Below are 11,129 nucleotides of genomic sequence, written 5' to 3' on the forward strand. Positions count from 1 at the left end.
ATTGAAATAGAGGGACAGTTTGGAGCATGCGCAGTGAAGCTATAGCCGGCTTCTCTTCCCATAATGCAATGGTGTGTACAATAAAAACATCACACATGCTGCATGCTTCTGCGGAAAACTCCAAAAAGGCAGAAATGAAGTAACCTGATGAAGTTTTCAATTCAAGAATTTGCAAGATTTGCACTTTTAATAAATGGTATGTATGATTTTGAGAGACTGGAATGAGCTCTCTTTTGGGGTTTTGGGATAGGGTTATTGAAATTTTCTGTGGATTGGGTTGAGTTGGATGAGACAAGGATGAGATGAGTGCACACACATGCAGTCTCAGATCAGAGAGATGTCATTGGTCATTCGTCGGTGAATGGTCAGTGTCAGATGTGTGTCACTGGCTGATGCTCTGGTTGCTAATTTAGTTTGTGTCCGTCACTGTTGTTAAAGGGACACATTGCCTTGGATTGGGCGAGTTGGTCTATCTATGAAAAGCGTTAAGAAACAAAGTTCGTATGCGTATGGATTATAAATGAACTAACACGGGACATGTTCAGCCTTTTTGTGGTTTATCGCGATTCAGAACCACAATCTGACAATGCGTTGTGGAAGGCATATGGTATGGGGCAGTTTGAGTTTGCATGACTTGCGCACGCATCGCCTAGGCCCTATATCTTTTTGTGGGTTCAACAGAATCCTTTTTTTTTAAATAAAAAATGTTGACATCTGCGCAGGTGTAGCTAGGCTCTAGGTGTCAACGTTTTTTTTAATAAAAGGAGTAAACAACGCACCAGTTATTCAAATTGGGTGCCATTTGTAAAAGGAGGCCGGTGTCTGCCATGTGATGTGCATAGTAATTTCATCGGATCATGGGTCTGTCCACGCTAATGGGTCTTTTTGGTTCCAAAAGATACCTTTTTGGACTGTGACTGGGAGGGTACACAAAATACAAAATTTTTCCCTGTATTTTGTTTTGTACAATTCTCTGCTGATAGTGAGTGTGCTTACCAAACAGTATAACAAATGTCTTATTATTTAAGAAGTTACGCAGTTTTCTTTAAGACACATTGTTTGTAACGAGGACAGACATTTTGTATTGGAATTGACTAGAAATGGATGACACAAATAATTAATTAATTGATTTACTCAAAGGTTAATTAAGTTAGACCCATTGCCCCTATTTTTATGGTTATCTGTAAAAACCAAGAGTACCTTGAGGTTTTTCAGCTGGTATGAATGTTTGTTTTTAACATGGACAGACATTGTGACAAATATCTGTCCATGTTACAAACCTAATATCTTCAAGATAACTCTCTGTAGTTTCTTGAGTACCCACGCAGATGTCTTGGTTTTGCCTAGAAACATTCTTTGCAGGGACAACAGAATTGTAGGGGACAACATTTTTGGCAATTTGTTTATATTATTATGCCTTTCTCACCATTTATGTACGAAATGTCTGTCCAACATTCCCCTGTTACAAACATAATCATCTTGAAGATGATCCCCAGTTATTGCTAAAATACAGATAAATGTGTCTTGCTCTTTGCAAACAAAAACCTTGAAGTGATTTGGAATGTGCATGGGAAACAAGCTTGACAAAACTCTTCTTGTTTATTTTTGTCACCCATTTATAAAAAAAAGTCACATCAAATGGTCCCATTAGTGTGGACAGACCCACATATATTTTCGACCCCCAACTTTAACTCTCGTTTACGGCATGACTTTGCCAGATCCACCTGTGATACAAGCTCTGCTGTTTACTCATGGTCAATTCTTTCATCAGGCTTCATCTTTCTTCGTCTCTTCGTACCTTCTGTAAAGCGCATGCATCCGTCTACTGATTGTATTATAAAATCAGACAAAGCCTAAGATTTGAAATCTTGAATGATAGCAATGGCAGAAGTTCGATCAACTGGTTCAAGTGTAATGTAAAATTAGGATATTGTACATGTAGGCCTATACGGCTACAGATTTGATAATCTTAGCCATTCAAATTGATACATCAGAATTTTATTCGTGATCATTTGACTTTTGTCAGGCATAAGCCATCTATTTCATTTACTTGGGGTTTCAAGTGTGTTTTTGTTACATTAGAGAGTTTGATTGAGTAGTATTTTTGTTTTCGGACACACATCAAATCAGTATGATACAGGTAGACACGGTAAACATACATGTAAGGAAAGTTCCCAACATGCATGGTGAAACTCAATTACATTTGTGTCCCATTCACAAATCAGTTGTTTGGGGCATGCAAAGTGTGGGTGCAACATTTATGTCAAGTGACCACACGAAGTGTACGTTGGGGTATTCGTATTCCACAAACTTGTGAAATCGCTTTATTTGATTTTTTAGAGAAACTGTTGTGTATTAAATCCTAAAATCTGTTTCATATTGTTTGTTTTCTTTTGTAAAGTCTCGTAACATTCAGACTTCAGACTGTTATTGGTGATTTGTATTTTTGACTGGAATAAACAATGCTCAGACCTTGTTGGAGTCGGAATATGTGAATACCTTGTTAATTAAAAATAAGAAAGTATGAAACAATATGTGCATTTAATTTCAATAGGTTTTCATGGTTTTAAAAATCTTTATTTTATGCTCAATTTTGTTGACTCCTATTATTTCAATTCAAATGTTCAGTAAAACTATGTTATACGGCTGCAGCGTTTTTGGTTAATCTCTCGTCATCCGGTTTAGTTTTTCGGTGCGATTATTTGTGAAACCCGCTTCTTTGACTAAAAAATGCTAAGGCCTTTTCACACTCGCAGTGCACTGTATGTCTGACCAGCCCACATCAAATTCTTAACAGGTCAGACCTGTGTTGACTTCCTAAGCTTGCAACATGGTTAAAAATCAAGTGAACTCACACTGGCTCCAGGTGAACCCCCCTCCCCTTTTTTGTGTGTGACATAATATGTTGTAGTAGCTTTTGAATCTTGCATTGGACGCTTATTTCACGCTGCCAAAGTTAACAATTGGGAAAAGCAAAAGCGCAACATGGCATTGCTCTCTGAGTTTCTATAAAATGTGTTGTTCATGTATTGTCCGATTGGGTGGAGGTGAAAAAGGATCCACTATCACACACTGTTGCTCCTTTATGACCTACTTAAAAATGAACTTCATGAGCTTCACTGTACTTAGATGACACATAATCAGCTTCTAAAGTTTGATTGGCTCTACTGCATACACGATGCTGTTTGCAGTGGCCTTATATGGCCTTTGGTCTAAATTTGTGTCATCTCTTGTGTCTTTTGCACTACTGTGTAGTAAACAAAGATCACTTAAACATATTTGCAGTACAGTTTCAGTACTCTAGCACAAAGCCAATTCAAATTCTGGAATTTAAATAAGTGGGGTCTACATGTACAAATACTTATGTGTACCAATTTTAGGTAGCTTACATGTAGAACCAGGTGTGGTTTTTAGTTTGTTCACTGCAGTCTTTACTGGATAATGGATCAAACAAAAATCAGTGATAATTACCCTACAGTGTAGTACTTTCAATGAAGATAATAATAGTAATATAATAATGTAAGGATTTATATAGCACCCCACAAAGATCGGAGCGCTTTACAATTTCTGTACAAACAAACAATGCAATGACAAAGATACAGTACAAGCAAAAACAAAATGGCCGGAGTAAACAAATAAATCAGTTTTGAGTCTATTTTTGAACAGCTCCAGTGTGTTGGCTTCGCGGATGTTACGGGGAAGGGAATTCCAGAGCCGGGAAGAGATTGACAATTCTCAACCAACCTCTTGAGTAGGGTTGGTATGACATCATCATTGGTCATGCAGTGTGAAAAGTGTCCAATGCACAGTACTCAAGTGTGAAAAGGCCTTAATATTAAAGAATACTTATACTGTATGTTTTCTTGAAGGACTTTTGACTCCAACGACAGACGGGTGACGTGACGCGGACTACTCTGAATTCTGACTCGTGCAGCGCTCTTCAACCCACACACAGACATTTATATTATAGCCGGCTCGTTGCACGGTCACGCTGAAGTGAAAGCTTCTCGCTTGGATATTTTTGTCATTTTCATCAACAGTGAGACAGGCGAACTTCTGGTAGCAAGTCACATCCATGTAAGTTCATTTGCTTTCAAAAATTCTTTAAATGCATCTTAACTATCGTGATGTTGTTGCTATGCTAAATCAGTGGTTAGGAGGACTTTCAGTGGTTATTCTGATTTCAGAAGCAGATTCAGGTCGGGTAGTCTAGAATGTTCACTTAATTGGTTTTGAGGAATGACAGAAAGTGGTGCGGCACTGGCATTTTGGGATCTACTACATGTACCTGGTACATGCACTAGTCAAGTTTTCTGTTGGGTTATTCTCAAAATGAAGTTTTTCAAACGTGTGGAAAATCTGGGTTGATCCTACTCTCTATCTCAATTTGTATCCAAATCAAGTGATTTGGCATAATGGCTATGCTTGATTCAAGGTAACAAAGACTTCAGTGTTTTTGACCATAGCCACTGCTGAAGCCATGATTCACATTTTTGAGATGGAGGACACTATACGCCTCTCTTAATATTTATGCATGAGGTACGTCACAATGCTAACTCAAACGAGGCGATGGGCGCAGCCACTGCAAGTGATGGGGGAAGTGCGCCCATAGCCTCATTTTAGGTAAGAATTATGACGTCGTGCATAAACATTAAGAGAGGCGTATAGGAGTGCACTGTTTGCATGGACAAATGATTGATTGTTTGATTGGTTGATTGGGTGTACATGGACAAATTAACCCACTGCTAATAGTGTCATATTATTGTGTCAAAAGAGTAAAGTTGGCATGGGTTATTTTGAATTTAATTAAATGAGTATGACCATCTAAATTTAATTTTATTTGTAGATCTACAGTAAGTGCACAAAAATTAACAAAATCATCTCATTCGTGCTGTGACAGTAATATATTATGAAACTGAAAAGTATACTCTGTATCTCTGAATAGATTGAATTAAATAGGTGTATTAGTTGTCAGAGCTGATTACTTTCTGGTACTGTGACACTATTGCTAAAACCAATCAACGATTTATTTTGATTTGGTTTTTTAATTCAGAGCTGAAGAATGGCATCCAGGTTTTTATGGAGTCTGGAGCAGGTGGAGTCATTCTTCAAAGTCCTCCTCCAATCCTACCAAGACTATCTGATCGCCAAGGAACTCCGACGAATGGACGAGTTCTACGACATGATCGGCAGCTGCATCGGAGCAAGTGGACTGATCGTCCAGAACTTCCTAAAGAAGACCGGGAGATCGTACAGAGATATCATCTTACAAGCAGAGCTCTGTGTTGATGGGGAGGACGTACCTGAACGCAAACTCAGAGGATCAGAGAGAGTCTACTCACTGTATGAACAATACCATCAAATGTATTCACTGGGCTCCAAAGAGTCTGTGTCATTGTCTGCATCTTTGAAGATTGCTAATATCAAGGAAGAAGAACAAGCATCGACAAGTTCCTCCAAGACACCATCCACTAAAAGTACCGTTAGGAAACGTAAACTGGTGGACAACTCGGATAGATCTGATGCTGAATGTCCACCAAAGAAAAGTCCACCTAAGCCTGAGATGGTTCAAAACATTGTAGAGCAGGCTGCGATACAAGACAACAGTTTTCAAAACAATGACGATGTGCAGACTACATGTATGGGTAGCAGTAGAGAACACACTCCGTACAGAGCGAGGCATACAGTACCAACAGAGGTTCCTCATCAATCAGAAAAGAATGCAAGAAACAACTCCAATCAGCACACACAGAAAGCAACCACCGCAGGTGATGAAGGGGTCTTTGGGAAGTCTCCAGACTTTAACCAACAATTCCTGAAACTCATGGAGAATCAAAATGAAATCTTGGCCAATATTGCGGATGAGTTGAACTTGATAAGACATGCTGTTCTCGATGTTAATGGTCTGACTGCAATTACTTATGTTAAGTAGTATGGGTTTGAATGTCAACTATGGGTGTGAATGTCAACTATTGAGTGTATAAACCAGTGTAACATTACATACGATGTACAAGTACCAGGTCTCAACTTCATAGCGCTGCTTAACGATAAGCAAATTTTCATGCTTACTGTCGCAGAAAAATTTGCTACAGTGCAAGCGTATTTCACCAGTTAGCAGAAAAATTGGGTGGCCATATTGCGCGTTTACTATGGATTTGCATTTGGACCTCATTTATTTTTTTGCGGTAAGCACCGTAAGATTAGCATGCTTTTTCATGTGCTTACGGTTAGCAGCGCTATGAAATGGAAATCGCACAGTAAGCACAAAATCGGCCGCTAAGCAGCGCTATTAAATTGGGCCCTGAACATGCCAGTAAATTGCTGATTTGGAATGCACTGTACACTTTGTCAATGTTTGTGCAAGTACATGTATAACAAACCTACACTGCAACTTGTTTTGACTTAAGTCCCTGCTTTGGGCAGCAATTTGCCAACAACTAATTGCTGGACAATGAAGTTCCCCCATAAACGTTTAGACACTACATAATAACAATAATAATAACAGATTCTTATATAGTGCATTTCACAATAACCGTATCAATGTGCTTTACATTAGTGCCCTGGTCATAGGGCCAATAACATCCCTGTAATGTTTCTCAGCTCCCTGGGGAGTATACAGCCCTGAGCTGCCTGTAAGGTGCTTGTGGCTTTTTCATACACAATATCAACCTCTAGCCTCACAGGTGCACATTTATACCCCTGGGTGAAGAGAAGCAATTGTAGTAAAGTATCTTGCTCAAGGACACAAGACAAGTGACACGACCGGGATTCGAACCCACACTCTGGTGAATCAGCACCAGAACTTGAACTTGATGCTCTTAACCACTCGGCCATGACACTCTACATATGTATTGCACTTATCCCAAACAGCTTTGTATTTTGTGATTCCTTCATCATAGCGATTGGAGAAAAGTACACAAAGTAGGCATACATCATTGAATTCTTGCATAATTTGAGACCGGTTTCTTTATGTACAATAAGCATAAAATCATGAAATTTAATTGAGGAACAATTATTTTAAATTGGTGTGATGCAATACAAAATTAAATGCAATGGTCATTATTTTTTTACTTCGCCATTTGTTACTCTGTCTCGCTTAAAGGCAGTGGACACTATTGGTAATTGTCAAAGACTAGCCTTCACAGTTGGTGTATCTCAACATATATGTATAAAATAACAAACCTGTGTAAATTTGAGCTCAATCGGTCATCGAACTTGCGAGATAATAAAGAAAGAAAAAACACCCTTGTCACACGAAGTTGTGTGCGTTTAGATGGTTGATTTCTAGACCTCGAGTTCTAAATCTAAGGTCTCGAAATCAAATTTGTGGAAAATTACTTCTTTCTCGAAAACTATGAAACTTCAGAGGGAGCCGTTTCGCACAATGTTTTATACCATCAACCTCTCCCTATTACTCGTTACCAAGTAAGGTTTTATGCTAGTAATTATTTTGAGTAATTACCAATTGTGTCCACTGCCTTTAAACTCCTTGGCCAAATGCCAATGTTTCACCACAGGCACAACAAATATTGGAAGACGTGTACTGTGGGATGTGTGAATGATATGAATTGTTACACATGACATGCAATGCAATGCAAATATTAATAATATATGCACTCATCTGCAGGTGATGCAGCATAGGTTGTCAATTGCAAAAGGTCTTTAAAAACGAGCATTCTGTTAAAGACAGTGGACACTATTGGTAGTTGTCAAAGACCAGTCTTCTCATTTGGTGTATCTCAACATAAGCATGAAATTACAAACCTGTGAAAAATTGAGCTCAATTGGTCGACGAAGTTGCGAGAAAACTATGAAAGAAAAAAAACCCATGTCAGATGGTGTTGTGCGCTTTCAGATGCTTGATTTTGAGACCTCAAATTCTAAATCTGAGGTCTCAAAATCAAATTTGTGGAAAATTACTTCTTTCTCGAAAACTATGTCACTTCAGAGGGAGCCGTTTCTCACAATGTTTTAATCTATCAACCTCTCCCCATTACTCGTTACCAAGTGACGTTTTATGATAATAATTGATTTGAGTAATTACGTTGAGTAATTACTTTGAATAATTACTTAAACAATTACTTAAGTAATTAAGTAATTAAAGGCAGTGGACACTATTGGTAATTACTCAAAATAATTATTAGCACGAAACCTTTCTTGGTAACGAGTAATGGGGAGAGGTTGGTAGTATAAAACATTGTGAGAAACGGCTCCCTCTGAAGTGTAGTAGTTTTCAAGAAAGAAGTAATTTTCCTCGAATTTGATTTCGAGACCTCAGATTTAGAACTTGAGGGCTCGAAATCAAGCATCTGAAAGCACACAACTCCATGTAACAAGGGTGTTCTTTCTTTCATTATTATCTCGCAACTTCGACGGCAGATTGAGCTGAAATTTTCACAGGTTTGTTATTTTATGCATATAATGAGATACACCAAGTGAGAAGACTGGTCTTGACAATTACCACGAGTGTCCACTGTCTTTAAGTTATTACTTAAGTAAAAACTTCCGCTGTAAAGCCTGGTTCATACTTTATTCGAATGGGATACAAATTTTAATGTCACAAATTCGCAAGGAATAAACCAAGACATTCCCTGCAAGGGCAGCCCTGTGACGTCTAAATTTCGCTTTGAATTCGGAGGAAGTGTGAACTGGGCCGGCTTTAGTCTGCCCAAACATATTTGCGTTTACAGACATAATTTGTGGCAACTGCATTTTCTGTGAATCCCCTGATTCACATAAACTCCTTGTGAATCAAGTGGTTTCATCTCCAGAAATAATACAAATATGTCAGGACTTTTTGGTTGTACAATCTCAATTAATAACCCTGATGTGTCGTGTACAAACCATGTATCCAACAAAGTATTGGGTGCGTTCGTTTAGTTTCCCTGGGTCATCCCCGGTCAGCCCCGGTGCGTTCGAATAGCTTTTGACATCATTCCAAGGGTTCACCCAGGTCAGCCCCCAGTGCCCTGCTTGTGGAGTGGTTCACTTGGGGGCTGGCCCCAGGTAAACGACGTCACTATGAGAGCGGTGAGTGGTCGTTCATTTAGCTCTTGTTAGGGGCTCACCCGAGTGAGCACCGTGGGGTAGACCCAGGGAAGGTAAACGAATGCACCCACTGACTAATTTTACTTCTAAAACAGCCTAGGTGTAGTAAAGTTACTTGTCCTGTATAGTGTGCTTTTTCTGTTGCGTTTTGAACAACTGGCAATGTTGATAAGGGATGAATTTGTCAGTTAACTGAAGCACATGCAATGTGGTTTTTATAAAACTACTATCAGTCGGTAACATTACGTAGCACTGTACAGTATGTAGCATTCTGTGGTTTATTGTGAATGAATGAAATGTAATTTGTATTTAATTTCTAAACGCTTTGTGTAATTTTACGATAATTTATTTATAGTCAATGTGTTGAAAACAACATGTGGAATTTTCAGCAATTTAATTGACTTCATATTAAATAATATGGAATTGATGTAACTAAACAGTTTATTGATCTTATCATTAATAAACTAGTACAACTATAGTTGAGTCTCTATCTTGATTTGGCGGAAATGTTAGGAGAGCAGGCCTGGAATTTCATCTTTGTGGTCATTTGCAAACAATTCCTAATGGCCGTGACACTTGTGCACAAGTGTAAAGGACACAATTGTGTCCTCTAAAGCAAGACACTTTTCGGATAGGATTGAAAGCCATTTGTCCCATGTGTTGTGTGATGCATGTAAAAGAACCCAGTGCACTTCTATTGAAAAAGAGAGGGGTTCGCCCCGATTTTCTTGGCTGTAGCTGCTGGATGCGCCGTAGCACCTTGTAGTAGTTAGTGGGAAGCCTAACCCTGTAAGTGCTTTGTGGACAATGAGCATCAGCTTGAAGATGATTTGTTGAGAGATAAGGAGCCAGTGTAGTCGTTTCAGAACAGGATTTTCTAGATAGAACAATTTCACTGTACAGCTTTACAAATGTAGGGCTTTAATGGTGATGCAACTATTTGCACCAACAGCATTAACATAAACTGCAAAATATTAATCAGATAAAGATTGGCCTGATCAGTTTTCCTATCAAATGAAGTCAGGAAGTTACACGGTCGGTGCTATCTTGCCATGTATTATGTTGCACAAGGAATCCCATCAAATTATGTCTTTGCTTCGACTGACAAAATATTATTATATTGACCTTTGTTACTTGGTTGCCACAAATGCTCTTTACCATGGCTTCACTATTTTGAGATACAATGAGTCGTGTAACAATTTGTTTTCTCCAATACATGTAGCTTCTGAGAAGCCACTTCATAGTACCCTATTTCAACACCCTATGTGCGGACAACCCTATGTTCCGAAAAAACCTGTGATTTTCCCCAGGATTAGGATTAAGGTTCTAGGGGAAAATACAGAGTTGTCGGAACATACATGTAAGGGTGTCGAAACATAGGGATGTCGGAACACTAGAGGTTGTCCCCTCTGTAGTGGTTGTAGGCCTAACCCATTCATAACGGTGTCCCATCGATCTGCGACGGATACATGTATTTATTTGTTTGTAACTTTTTCTTTCGGTTCGATGTAAGTTTATTTTATGAGAAATTTGCATTTGAGAACTTTGGACACTTGCATTTGTTTTTTTCCTGATGAATCCGTCTGTTCCACGTTTTGCGCGCAAATTCTAAATACATGTACATGTAGCTTCAGTGAAAAATGCTCAGAAAAAGAATTTTGTCTGTGATTTGAAAGACGGTGCCATGTTCCGCAAAACAAAAGTTTAGTCCAATCAATACTTTCAAACTTTTAAACAATCGCAAATAATGGACAAAATGAATGAAACAATCACCCGTACCCCCAAGGACCGTCTTGGGTACCAAAATGTGTAATAAAAACTGTTATTTTTGTTCATCCTTCCTGATGTAATGAAGTATATATCACTTGTAAAAGATTCAGAACATACAACTACTAACATTTTGCATAGAAATGTAGCCACAGCGTAGAGTGTACAATTACACAGTGTATATTGACAGACAAAGAATGCCATCCAGCGGCCATGTACTTCAATGGCCACACACACACACACCAGCCATTCACAGACCACTCCTCTTAATTTGCATATGTGACCTTTGACCCTTTATGCACTCATGCCTTCCT

The 11,129-nt window shown here is 38.7% G+C and overlaps 1 protein-coding gene across 1 annotated transcript; it reads left to right on the forward strand.

Moving 5' to 3' along the window:
- Nucleotides 1-12: 12 nt before the first annotated feature.
- LOC139949930 (uncharacterized) lies at nt 13-9,482 on the forward strand. Its single transcript, XM_071948513.1, has 3 exons — nt 13-196; nt 3,870-4,077; nt 5,054-9,482. Exon 3 carries the CDS (start codon nt 5,063-5,065, stop codon nt 5,930-5,932), a length of 870 nt encoding a protein of 289 aa, XP_071804614.1. The 5' UTR covers nt 13-196; nt 3,870-4,077; nt 5,054-5,062; the 3' UTR covers nt 5,933-9,482.
- The last annotated feature ends 1,647 nt before the right edge of the window (nt 9,483-11,129 follow it).

The sequence above is a fragment of the Asterias amurensis genome, chromosome 17 (assembly GCF_032118995.1).
Source record: "Asterias amurensis chromosome 17, ASM3211899v1".
Lineage (NCBI taxonomy): Eukaryota > Metazoa > Echinodermata > Asteroidea > Forcipulatida > Asteriidae > Asterias > Asterias amurensis.

Coding starts and splice junctions, on each gene's coding strand:
- LOC139949930 (XM_071948513.1), top strand. CDS start 5,063: ATGGCATCCAGGTTTTTATGGAGTCTGGAGCAGGTGGAGTCATTCTTC.